The sequence below is a fragment of the Sciurus carolinensis genome, chromosome X, assembly GCF_902686445.1.
Source record: "Sciurus carolinensis chromosome X, mSciCar1.2, whole genome shotgun sequence".
Classification (NCBI taxonomy): Eukaryota; Metazoa; Chordata; class Mammalia; order Rodentia; family Sciuridae; genus Sciurus; species Sciurus carolinensis.
This window is the reverse complement of record NC_062232.1, coordinates 53,917,834-53,931,524: the sequence shown is the minus strand read 5'-3', so window position 1 is coordinate 53,931,524 and position 13,691 is coordinate 53,917,834. Positions and strand designations below refer to the sequence as shown.

At 35.9% G+C, this 13,691-nt stretch overlaps 1 protein-coding gene across 1 annotated transcript in view; it reads left to right on the top strand.

Moving 5' to 3' along the window:
- Positions 1 to 13,691, top strand: part of Tex11 (testis expressed 11) — a gene marked incomplete at its 5' end in the record, with an annotated part of 294,023 nt that overhangs the window by 190,038 nt on the left and 90,294 nt on the right. The window contains 3 exons of the mRNA XM_047535242.1: positions 5,149 to 5,273; positions 12,198 to 12,283; positions 13,339 to 13,395. Of these exons, the coding sequence (XP_047391198.1) occupies positions 5,149 to 5,273; positions 12,198 to 12,283; positions 13,339 to 13,395 (268 nt within the window). The remainder of the gene's footprint in view (positions 1 to 5,148; positions 5,274 to 12,197; positions 12,284 to 13,338; positions 13,396 to 13,691) is intronic.

The window sequence follows — 13,691 nt, the reverse complement described above, 5'->3', positions numbered from 1 at the left end:
GGACTGTATGGCTCTGGGCTGGTCTGAAATCTGAGGTGGACCTAGAGCCTGGAATTATATGGGCTGACCTTGCACTGTGTGGGCCTGGAACCCTATATCCAACCTGGAGGGACCAACCTAGAGCCTGGGTCTCTAGACGCTGGCCTAATGACTGGGGCTGTGGGGCTATTGTACTGCTGGGCAGAGCTGAAGGTTGGGGCACTGGGGGCCAGACTGTCACTGGGCGTAATCCAGGGCCCAGGACCACAGGGGCCAGCCTGGTCCTGGGAATGAACCTAGAAACTGAATCTTCTGTAGGACTGGCCCTAAAGCCTGATTCTGTGAGGACTGTGGTGGTACCAGGGCAGGCCCAAAGCCTGGGACCAAAAAGGCTGGTCCCATACTGGGTCTGTTCTGGAGAAGCAGCCTCCTGCCTGAGTGACAGTCCTAGAGACCAAGTCCTTTGGGCAGACTGGAACCTGGGAATGCAGAATACAGCTTGGAATCTGGAGCTGTGGGGCTCTCTCTGGTGCTAGGTATTACTGGGCCCCCCAGGGTCAGAGTCTGAAGCAATGTCTGACACTCTTCTTTCTCCTCCCTCAAGCAGACGGTATCTCTCTCTGTTGTTTGACCTGGGGTTAGAGGAGGGGTGATAAGGGTAATTAAAAACTGTTCCTCCAGATGAATTTCATGATTGCTTGTTCTACTTCTGTAAGGTACAGAAACCCAGGATTGCTAAAGCAATCCTTTGCAGGAAAAATGAAGCAGGGGGTATTGCAATACCAGAACTTCAACTGTACTACAAAGCAATAGTAACAAAAATGGCATGGTATTGGTACCAAAATAGACAGGTAGATCAATGGTACAGAATAGAGGACATGGACACAAACCCAAATAAATATAATTTTCTCATACTAGACAAAGGGGCCAAAAATATGCAATGGAGAAAAGATAGCCTCTTCAACAAATGGTGCTGGGAGAATTGGAAATCCCTATGCAACAAAATGAAACTAAACCCATATCTCTCACCGTGCACAAAACTAAACTCAAAATGGATTAAGGACCTCGGAATCAGACCAGAGACCCTGCATCTTATAGAAGAAAAAGTAGGTCCAGATCTTCAACATGTCGGCTTAGGACCAGACTTTCTCAACAGGACTCCCATAGCACAAGAAATAAAAGCAAGAATCAACAACTGGGATAGATTCAAACTAAAAAGCTTTCTCTCAGCAAAGGAAACTATCAGCAATGCGAAGAAAGAGCCTACAGAGTGGGAGAAAATCTTTGCCAATCATACTTCAGATAGAGCGCTAATCTCCAGAATCTATAAAGAACTCAAAAAACTCTACACCAAGAATGTAAATAATCCAATTGACAAATGGGCTAAGGAAATGAATAGACACTTCACAGAAGAAGATATACAAGCAATCAACAAACATATGGAAAAATGTTCAACATCTCTAGTAATAAGAGAAATGCAAATCAAAACCACCCTAAGATTCCATCTCACCCCAATTAGAATGGCGATTATCAAGAATACAAGCAACAACAGGTGTTGGCGAGGATGTGGGGAGAAAGGTACACTCTTACATTGCTGGTGGGGCTGCAAATTAGTGCAGCCACTCTGGAAAGCAGTGTGGAGATTCCTTAGAAAACTTGGAATGGAACCACCATTTGACCCAGCTATCCCACTCCTTGGCCTATACCCAAAGGACTTAAAATCAGCATACTACAGAGATACAGCCACATCAATGTTCATTGCTGCTCAATTCACCGTAGCCAGATTGTGGAACCAACCTAGATGCCCTTCAGTTGATGAATGGATAAAGAAACTGTGGCACATATATACAATGGAATATTACTCAGCCATAAAGAATGATAAAATTATGGCATTTGCAGGCAAATGGATGAAACTGGAGAATATCATGCTAAGTGAGATAAGCCAATCTCAAAAAACCAAAGGAAGAATGATCTCGCTGATAAGTGGATGATGATACATAATGGGGCGTGGGAGGGGTTAGTTTTAGGGTTAGAGTGAGGGTTAGGGAGGGGGGCAAGAACGGGGGAAGGAAGGACTGTATAGAGGGAAAAGAGGGATGGGAGGGGTGGGGGGAAGGGGAAAAATAACAGAATGAATCAACCAACATCACCCTATGTAAATTTATGATTACACAAATGGTATGCCTTTACTCTATGTACAAACAGAGAAACATGTATCCCATTTGTTTACAATAAAATAAAATAAAATAAAATAAAATAAAAACTGTTCCTCCTTCTCTTGTAGTGCATCTTTTCTTTATTCTATGCTTCACCCAGGTGTACTAATCTCTTATTTGGTTTCATTAACTCTTATGAAGATATATTCATACATTCATAGTTGTTCAAATTCATGTATTTTGTGGGCAGTGAGTACTAAGAATTCCTATGCCACCATCTCACTGATGTCTGGTGTACACAAGTCCTTTATCAGTTGTGTGTTTCGCAAATTTTTTCTTTTTGTTTTCTGAACACCATCTTTCATGAGAAGAAATTGACAAATTTGACAAAGTCTGATTTATCTTTTTTCTTCTTTTATGGATTGTGTTTTGATGCTATAACTAAGGAATCTTTGCTTAATCCAAGGTCACAAAATTATTTCCTATGATTTCTTCAACATTTTATGTTTTACGTTTTACAATTAGGGCTGTGATCCACTTTGAGTTAATATTTGTATTTGATTCCAGGTAGGAATTGAAGTTCATTTGTTTGCTTGATTATTGAATTGTTCCAGCTTATTTTTTTAAGAAGCAATGCTTCCTCAGTTGAATTGCCATTGTGTGTGGTCTCTTTCTGAACTCTTTATTTTGTTTTATTCATTTATTAAATGTCTTTACATCATTCCCACTCTTAGTTATTGTAGCTATATAATAAATATAGAATTATGGAGTGTTAGTCCCCCAACTTTGTTCTCCCTGAAACTGTTTTGGCTGTTTCAAGTCTTTTGTATATCCATGTGAGTTTTTCAATTTTTATACAAGTGGATTTTTTTTGGGGGGGGTTACTGGGGATTGAATCCAGAGTTGCTTAACCACTGGCCACATCCCTAGCCCTTTTTATTTTGAGACAGCATCTCACTAAGTTGCTTATGGCCTCATTAAGTTGCTGAGAAAGGCTTCAAACAGAGTCCTTCTGCTTTTGCCTCCCTAGTCACTGGGATTACAGGCTTGTACCACCTCACCTGCACAAGTGAATTTTTATTAGAATTATATTGAATCTATAGATCAGTTTGGGGATAATTGACTTCTTCTTCTTCTTTTTATTCTTCTTCTTCTTCTTCTTCTTCTTCTTCTTATTATTATTATTATTATTATTATTTTGCAGTGCTGGGAATCAAACCCAGGGCTTTATGAATGCTAACCAAATGCTCTACAACTGAGCCATACCTCCAGCTCAACATCTTAACATTATTGAGTCTTCCTATTCATGAACAAGTTTATACTTCCATTTATTTAGGTCTTCCTTAATTTCTCTAAATAATCTTTTCTGCTTTTTAGTGTGCAGTCTTGGGCATCTTTTTGTCAGATGTATACCTAAGTATACCATATTTTATACTATTTCAAATGACTTTTTAAAAACTTCAATTTCTACTTACTGTTAATATATAGAAATGCAAATGATTTTTGTATTGACCTTGTATCTTACAATTTTTATAAACTTGTTTGTCAGTTCCAATAGTTTTCCTCTGAATTTCTTTAGATTTTGTACATGAACAATCATGTTTTCTGTGAACAATGATAATAAATCATCTTCTAATTACCATTTTAATGACAATCTGCAAGTCTTTATATGTTGTTTTTATTTTAATTCAGGTAAGATATTTTCCAATTGACTTTTGATTCCTTTTTAAATCACATGGGTTATTTAGAAATATATATTTTCCAAACATTTTCAGATTTTCTAGAGTGTATTATTGAATTTCAATTTAATTCCATTGTAGTAAAGATCATAGCTTATATGACTTAAATTCTTTGAAATTGTGACTTGTTCTGTGGTCCAGAATATTGTCTTTCTTGGTAAGTATTCTATTTGTACTGGAAAAAGTATTTTGCTTATGTTTGATTTAGTGTTTTATAAATCTCAGACAGGTCAACTTGATTGCTTTCTATTTGTTCTACCAATTATTGAGAGAAGATATTTAAATCTTTGACTATAAATGTGAATTTGTTAATTTCTTGCAGTTCTATAGATTTTGCTTCTTATATTTTGATATTTGGTTATTGGGTACTTAAACATTTAACTTTAGGTGCTCATCATAATTGATCCTTTTATCATCTTGAAGTAACCATCTATCACTGGTTCTTTCTTGCTCTGAAATCTACTTTTTCTGATATTAACATAGCTATTCCAGCTTTCTTTTGATTGTTTTTACTATAGCTACTATAGCATGAATTATTCCATCCTTTATTTTTCCCTATTGGTACTGGGATTGAACCCAGTACAATTACAATTTTTTAAAAAAATTTTAGACAGGGTCTTGCTAAGTTACTGGGCCTTGCAAAATTGCTGAGACTGGTCTTGAACTTGTGATCCTTCTGTCTCAGCCTCCCGAGTCACTGGGATTACAGGTGTGCAACACCATGCCTGGTTCTTTGTGGTTCCATTTGTTATTTAAGGTCTATAGTGCACATAAACTTGCCATAGTTTACCTTTAAGACATAATAAAATATAGCTATTCAATTTTTAACTTTTTTCTGTATTATATTTTATGTATATCCCAAAATGTATTTAGTCTCTCCATTATTGATGGAATTTAGGTTTCATATTTTACTCTTTTTTTTGCATACTGGTTATCAAACCCAGGGAAGCACTGTACCACCAAGCTACACCCCAGACCCATATTTTACTCTTAGAAACAATACTGGATGAGAATTTTTGTATGTATAGGTTTACTTTTGCAAATACATTCATAGGATAAATTCACAGAAGTACAATTGTTCAGTTGAGTACATTTTTATAATCAAATCTTCTTTGAGAGTTTATAAACTCATATGACTTTATGAATCTTAACTACTATTCTAAAGATATTAATGCTCTAAAATAAGTTCCAAATTTGCTGTGGTACAATTAACTATACCTAGGTATTAACTTTGATAAGAATATCTCAATTTTTATTATTTTCTTGTTTTTCAGCTCTTCAGGCAATCACTAATCTAGAGAGTTTATTAACAACTGAAGAGCCAGAAGATAATGATCTACTTCCAAATAGAGGTTCACATACTATGCTCCTAAATTTAGCTGCCCAGTTTGCTCTAGAGGTAATTCATATATATCTATCTACTAGAGTTCTACCTCTTTCCCTTTTTGAAAGACATTTATTAGAATTCATCAGTTAGTTACAGGAGAGTATTTCCTTTACTCTTTGTTTTGCCTCACATTTTCCAAACCAAGCTTGGGATTGCTTTATTTCTTCTTGTTTCTTTGTAATACAGTCTAAGATAAATGAAATAAGTTGAAGTAATAGATCTGTGCTTAAATAACAGAAAAAAGTTTGAGATTTAAAATGCTATATTATGCAAATAAATAGGTATATAATTGGAAATATCTTTTTAATCAGTTTGAAAAAAATGCTTTAAATTTTTGTGAACCCTTTTAGTTTATAACCATAAAATATAACTGTAGATATAATAAATACTTACAGCCCTGTTTTTTACTTGCAAAATTTTAGCTTAGTAATACATAGGATTAGGAAAAGAATTCTAGCAGCTCTGGAGCTCTTAGACTGAGTTTGGGTATTAGCTAAAAATTGGTATGTAAACTATGAAGCTTGATCTTCTTATTTAAACTACTTTAGTTTCTGACTCTTTCTTCTGTATGAAAACTATCTTTCTGCTCAGAACTATAGTTCCATAATTCTTCCACTAGCTCTCTTCTGCTTTTTATATCTAATGTTAATTTATAAACCTTCCTTTAAAAAAGATATTTGCCTTTGGGTTTCACACTATAGAATTTCTCTCATTTCCTCCTTTTCCCCATCCTGAACAAACACATACTATGTCTGCATCTGCCAATTGCTTTTTCTTTCTTCAAGAGTTCAGTGCCCTACTCATTAATATCAAAACACATCTCATCCAAACTCTATTTAGCAACTACTTTGGACAGGATATTGGTCTAGGTGCTGTTACAATTATGGTCGCCGAGGAACTCTCAAGTCAATTTGTACAAGCTATCCATTAGCAATGTAAGACCCATGTAAGAACTATCCATATGTAGGATAAAGACCAAATAACTACTGTACAGGTTAAAAATTACTGGAGTTTAGAGTAGAAAAAGCACTGAAAACTGGAATTGATTTGAAAGTCTCTACAATGGAGGGAAACCTTAGGAAGCATTTAGGAATATAACAACATTTTTCTTTTGCAATGTTGAGATCAAACCCAGGTCCTCAGACATGCTAGCCACATGCTTTACCACTGAGCCATACCTTCAGCCCCCCATAAGAAAAAGGTTTTAAGGGTGTAATAGTGTAAATAAGACACGGAAAAAGGAATGTAACTGGCTTTAGGTACACTATACTTGGTTAGAATAATAGCTTATTTCTCTACCATTCCAGATCTTGTGCCTAATATAATAATGGCTTATATCTTTATGATAATGATATAGGGAAGTATAGAGTAAAGTAGAAGAAATAGCTTTGGGAAGATTGTATAATACTTTTATTTTCTAAACAATAAGATGGTTGATGGTAACTTATGTAAAGGTAGTGCTTTCAGAAAATAATTTTTGTTATGTCTAAGAAACTGAGTGGAGAGAAATTAGAAATGGGCAAGATGGGACACCATGGTAATAATCTAGTCTTAGGGTGATAAGAGTCTAGGTAAGGGTAGTAAAAGTATGATTGTAAGCAGGTAAAACATTGCTTTCTCTTCTTTCAGTCTCTTTACAACATTCACCTCTCCCCACACAGGAGATAATGTGGGTATTCTAGGTTCTGAAAACTCAGGCAGTCAAGAAGAGAACGTGCACAGATTCCCACCACCATCTCTGCACACATAGCTAATCTTTCAGCTTAAACACTTGTTTCCACCACTTCTTGCATTTTTCTCTCTTACATCTCAACTTTTTGTTTACTTATTAGGTTATTCCCATAAGCATATAACATACACAATTATCCCATCTCAAACAAACAACAACCAAAAGATTCTCATGACTTTCCTTCTCTTATCAACTAGTGTCTAATTTCTTTTCTTCTCTTTGAAGCAAAACTTCCCTGAAATGTAACCTATGCTTATTGTTCCAATTATCTCCTGAGCCTTCTTCACTCAGACTTTTGTCACTGAAAAAAGTGCTTTTATATACCAAATGTACTTTTGTCAAGTAATCAATGACCTCTCTATTGTAAATTGTGATGGTTAAATATCAGTCCATATTGTGTTTTACCTATCAGCAGTAGCCAGCACAGTTGAGCATTCTTTCCTCTTTGAAACATAGTTGGCTTCCATGATACCATATGGTTTTCCTCGTTTTTTTCCCTGCCCCATGAATTACTCGTTCTTCTTTGCTAATTCCTTTCCTCCTCTTCCAGTCTCAAGTGATTACCTTAGGAGAGTTGATGTTGGTGGTTCAAGAAGAGATGATAAGGTATAAACTAATCATCTAGAAAAGCAGGAAAATAATGACTAGGGAAGTGTGATATACTTGTCAGTAGCATTGAGGCTCTTTGTGTGTGTGTGTGTGTGTGGAACAGGATTGAACCGCAAGGCACTCTACTACTGAACTACATCCTCAACCACCACCACAAAAGACATTTTAAAATAAAGCAAGTATATGTATGGGTTTTTTTCCAGCCATATTCTGCTGAATGGATGAAGGCACAAAAGTCAATAGAGCTGGATGTGGTAGCTCATGCCCGTAATCTTAGACTCAGGAGGCTGAAGCAGGAGGATCACAAGTATGAGGCCAGCCTGGGTAACTTAGTAAGTCCCTGTCTCAAAATAAAATATAACAAGAACTAGACATGTAGCTTAATGGTAGAGCATCTCTGGGTTCAATCTCTAATACCCCTCCACACGAAATTAATAGAATATTGGACTGAATCAGACTTGAGGGTTTTACCAGATGAATATGGTGAATCAAAAGAGGACCAAGAAAATCTAGGATCAAGGGAGTGGTTATAATTCAGTTATATGAAAATTAAACTTGGTATGGGGGAAGACATTAAGGGGATGGTGAAAAGTTGGTAGCATCAATGGATTGGAAGTCTTACTGCAAGTGAAGGATTGAGGAGTCAGCATAATAAAGGAAGTGAGTTGGAAATGTTTAGAGACAGGGATTAGAAAGTGGAATATGTGATGGTGAAGCTGGAGTGAAAGACTAGGGTGAGGGAGTGAGGTACCCCTAGGTATCTTAAGAAGGCACTCTTCAGGGTAGTGCAAGTCTGGGCTTGGTACTTATGTCATACTGAGAGTGAGTGCCTCCTTACATTTTGCACCCTAGGTGCCTGCTTCACTTGCCTCACCTGACTCGCACTAGTCCCAACCCTGACTAAGAGCATGAAAGGGCTGCAATTACTATTAATGACAGGGTCTAGGGAATGACTGTAGAAATGAATGGCTGAGGTAATTGGCAGAGTGGAATTCAGGGAGCTAAGAGACTGAGGATATTAGGAGCATTGCCTACCCATGTATTGAAGATGCTAAAAAATAAGACAGAAGTAATTTGTGTAGAAAATAACTCAGCAATAGTTAAGTCATCAAGAAATGAGAAGAAATAGCCTGGGAACTGATAAACCACAGCAACAATGAGGGATAGTTGGTACTGTAGTCTGGTGACAAGAAATTCAAAGTTGGGGGTTTTAGGGAAGAAAAAATGATATTAAAATAATATCAGAAAGTGAGAAGAACATCTACTCCATCTCCAGGCCAAGGGGTAGAAGGGCAATGAGAGCAAACATAGGCACCACTTCATAAGGCTCCAGTAGAAGCAGCATCCTTGGTAGAAGCCTGGGTTTCTATTACAGCAATAATGTGGAGGGGACTTTCAGAGAAGAGTATGCTTTTAGAATAGATTTTGTTGGTTAATGGAATAAATTTCTTTTTTTTTTTTAAGTCTGTTGATGTGAATTGCATTTATTGATTTTTTTATGTTGAACCAAACTTGCATCCCTGAGATGAAACCCACGTGATCATGGTGCACTATATTTTTGATATGTTTTTTTTTTCCATAGGGCAATGATGTTTATTTTTTTTCCCTCCCCTCCCACCCCTCCCACCCCTCTTTTCCCTCTATACAGTCCTTCTTTCCTTCATTCTTACCGCTCTCCTTATCCCTAACCCTAAACCTAACCCTAAACCTAATGCTAACCCCTCCCACCCCCCATTATATGTCCTCATCCGCTTATCAGCGAGATCATTCGTCCTTTAGTTTTTTGAGATTGGCTTATCTCACTTAGCATGATATTCTCCAATTTCGTCCATTTGCCTACAAATGCCATAATTTTATCATTCTTCATTGCGGAGTAATATTCCATTGTATAAATATGCCACAGTTTCTTTATAAATGGAATAAATTTCTGAGAGCATGTTGGAAGGTTTGGGGTGTTGGGGAAAGAAGAGAATAAGAAGAAAGAATATATAGAGCCTTTTAGGGATTAGGATGCTGGAAATGAAGGTGCTCTCACAGTCTGGGTTACTCCTAAAAAAAAAAAAATGTAAAGAGCACAAAGATTAGTTCAAGTGGATTCAGGGTAGTGTTAGTAAGGCTGTGTTGGTGGATAGAGAGGTGTGGTTTTCTGATGCTAATATGCAACTTGTTTTTGTCAATGAGTTGTATTTTCATTCTATCTTCTTGCAGTAGCTCTTTTGAGGACATAAAATGTTTTTTTTAAACATATGTTTTTTAAAAACATAAATTTTTTTTTTCCTTGTCCTTAATGGGCAAGAATATAGATAACTTGGCTTTATTTTTTGCTTAATTTTTTTAAAAAAATGTATTACTGCACTATAGAAAATATTGGGGTTCATTTTGACATAATTATACAATCATGGAATTTAATTTGCTCCAATTTAGTCCCTAGTACTTCCTGTTTCTCTCCACTCCTCCCTTTCCCTGTTCCCTTTCCTCTATTCTACTGCTCTTTCTTCTATTTATTTAGTTTTTTAAATCAAGTCAATTAGTGCATTATAGATAATATGGTGAAATTCACTGTGGTATATTCATATATGTACACAGGATAGTTTGGTTAGTTTCATAGCACCGTTCCCCCTTTTTCCTATCCCTCCTCCTTCTCCCTCAGTCCCTATCCTCTACTCCACTGATCTCCCTTCTATTTTCCTGGGAACTCCCCACCCACCTTTTTTCCCTTATTTTGGTCTAGTTTCTGCATGGAAGAGAAAACATTTGACCCTTAACATTCTGGCTCTGGCTTATTTCACTTAGGATGATATCCTCTAGTTCCATTCATTTACCAGTAAATGCCTTAATTACATTCTTATTTATGGTGAGTAAAACTCTATTGGGTATATATCCCATATTTTCTTAGTCCATTTATCTGTTGATGGACATCTGGGCTAGTTCTATAACTTGGCTATTGTGAATTGTGCTGCTATAAATATTGATGTGGCTGTATCCCTATAGCATGCTGATTTTAGATCTTTTGGCTATATACCAAGGAGTAGGATAGCTGGGTGGTTCCAGTCCTCATTTTTTGAGGGGTCTCCACACTGCTTTCCAGAGCAGATTTACTCATTTTCAGTTTCATCAACAATGTATGAGTGTATCTTTTCCCCACATCCTCAAGAGTATTTGTTATTGTTTGTATTCTTGATAATTGCCATTCTGACTAGAGTGAAATGAAATCTCAATTTAGTTTTGATTTACATTTCCCTGATGGTAGAGATGTTGAAATTTTTTTCACATATCTGTTGGCCACTTGTATTTCTTCTTTTGAGAAGTTTCTGTTTATTTCTTTTGCCCATTTATTAATTGGGTTATTTATTTTTTGTGTGTGTTAAGTCTTTTGGGTTCTTTACATATTCTGGATTAATCCTCTGAGGAGCAAAGATCTTCTCCCATTCTGAAGGCTCTCTCTTCCTGCTCTTCATTGTTTCCTTTGCTGTGCAGAAGCTGTTAATTTGTTGCTGTCCTACTTATTAATTCTTGGTTTTATTTCTTGCTCTTTAGAAGGCTTGTTAAGGGAGTCAGTGCCTGTGCCAGTATGATGGAATGTTGGGCTTACATTTTCTTCTAGAAATTGTAGATTTACTGGTCTAATTCTTAGGTCTTTGATTCACTTTGAGTTGAATTTTTGTGCAGGGTGAAATAAAGGAATCTAGTTTCATTCTTCTATATATGGATATCCAGTTTTCTCAGCACCATTTGTTAAAAAGACTATTTTCTCCAATATATATTTTGGTACCTTTGTCGAGTATCAGATGACTCAATATGTGTGGTTTTGTCTCTGTGCCTTTTATCCTGTTCCATTGGCCTTTATGTCTGTTATGGTGCCAATACCAGGCAGTTTTTGTTATGGTTGCTCTGTAATATAATTTGAAGTCAGATATTGTGATGCCTATGGCATTGCTTTCTTGATTTAGAATTGCTTTGGTTATTCTGGGTCTCTTATTCTTTCAAATGAATTTTAGAACTGTTTTTTCTAGTTCTGAGAAGAATGTCATTGGTATAACACTTTTGGTAGTATGACTATTTTGATAATACTAATTTTGCCTATCCAAGAACACGTGAGGTCCTTCTATCTTCTAAAGTCATCTTTGATTTCTTTCTTCAGTGTTCTGTAGTTTTCATTGTAGAGGTCTTCTCCTCCTTGGTTAGATCCCAAGTGTTTTTTTTTTTTTTTAATGTTATTGTGAATGGGATAGTTTTCCTAATTTCTTTTTCAGAAGATTCAGTATTATAGTATAGAAAATCTATTAATTTATGTATGTTGATCTTCTATCCTGCTGCTAAATTTGTTTATCAATTCTAGAAGTCCTATGATGGAGTTTTTGGGTCTTTTAAATGTAGGATCATGTCATTAACAAACAGAGATAATTTGAACTCTTCCTATTTGTATCCCTTTGATTTTTTTCCCTTACCGGATTGTTCTTGCTAGAGTTTAAGGACTGTGTTGAGTAGGAGAGGTGAGAATAGATATCCTTGTCTTCTTCTTCTTAGAGGAAATGCTTTCAGTTTTTCTCTCTATTACTTTGATTTGTAATTTAACAAATTATATCTCTTCTTTTTAGAATGGACAAGCAATTGCAGCAGCAAAAGCCTTGGAATATTTAGCTCAACATTCACAAGACCCACAACAAGTTCTTACAGCTTTGAAGTAAGTAATCCATTCTGTGGAAGTGAAAAGATTTCTTCTACTTCTCTTGCCCTTGATCTATAAACTGCCAAAGTAGTCCTGATAAACTTTTTTTAAAAACTTTTTTTAGTCATTGACAGACCTTTATTTATTTCTATGTGGTGCTGAGGATTGAACCCAGTGCCTCACACATGCTAGGCAAGCTCTCTACCACTGAACCACAACCCCAGCCCCCTGATAAACTTAATGTCAACTCTAATATAAAACAACTCTAAAGTAAAAAAACAAACAAATAAATACAATTGAACTTGATCTTCCTTCTTTTCTCTTTCTAGGAAGGAAAATGGTTTATCAAAAGGAAATTTTTACATACAATAGTGAGGGAAGAGAGAGCAGGTTGGGACATGTTAACTACTAATGTGACTGAGAAAATGCCAGTGTGAAAAATAGGAAACCAGAAGGATCCTAGAATGGTTTTCCTGTTGGCCAACTATACTTCCAGCCACACTTTCAAAGGGAAATATAGTCACAGAAATAAAAGAGTCAGGAGTTGAGATACTTGTGTGTCTTCAGTCAGGTAAATACCTAAAATCATTCAGGATAGTGGTATTGTTTAGAACATTTTCAGGTTTGAAACAACCAACTATTTTGCCATTTTGTTATTATGCTTCCAGATCCCTTCAAAGAATAGCAAACCTTTTTTATGTAGGACCTGAAGACCATTTTTAGGTTCCTTTATAGGATGAAAAATGTAAAGACATGTACACCATACCTGATGTTCTAGCAGGTGTTGTTGGGCAGTGGTACAAACCTTGGAACCATTTAATAATTTGTGAAAAGTAAAATTTTTTGTTTTAAAATTCTTATTAAATTCCACTTTCAAAATTACAGAATTGCTATGTTTTCATTGCAACCATTAAAACAAAACAAAGATCTTTAAATGCAATAAACTTAATCTTCCCCTTACTCGCTGTCTTCTCAATTCTGCCTCCTGAGTAATCAGGGTGAATGACTCCATATGTATTCTTTAACATGTTTCTTCTAAGAATCACTTTCTCTATTACTTTATTATGCAGGTGTCTGTTTCGTCTTGTTCTTCCACAAGTTTATCAAATTCCAGACTCTGAAAATAAGTAAGTTATTTCAATATAAATTATGGATTCACCATTAGAAATAATTATAATAATTTTCAGTAGAAACCTTACATTGAGAGATACATAATGTAGTGGATAAGATTAATACAGGGGCTAGTCTTCCTGATTTCATATCCTGGCTCTGCTATTTATTAAATGTGAATCTTGGGGAAGTTTCTTAAGTTTTCTTGGCTTCAGTTCTTCATCTATAAAATGGAAATAACAATAGTATATAACTCACAGCACTGCTGTGGTTACTCAATAGTGAATTAACACATGTAAAAGGCAAAAGATTT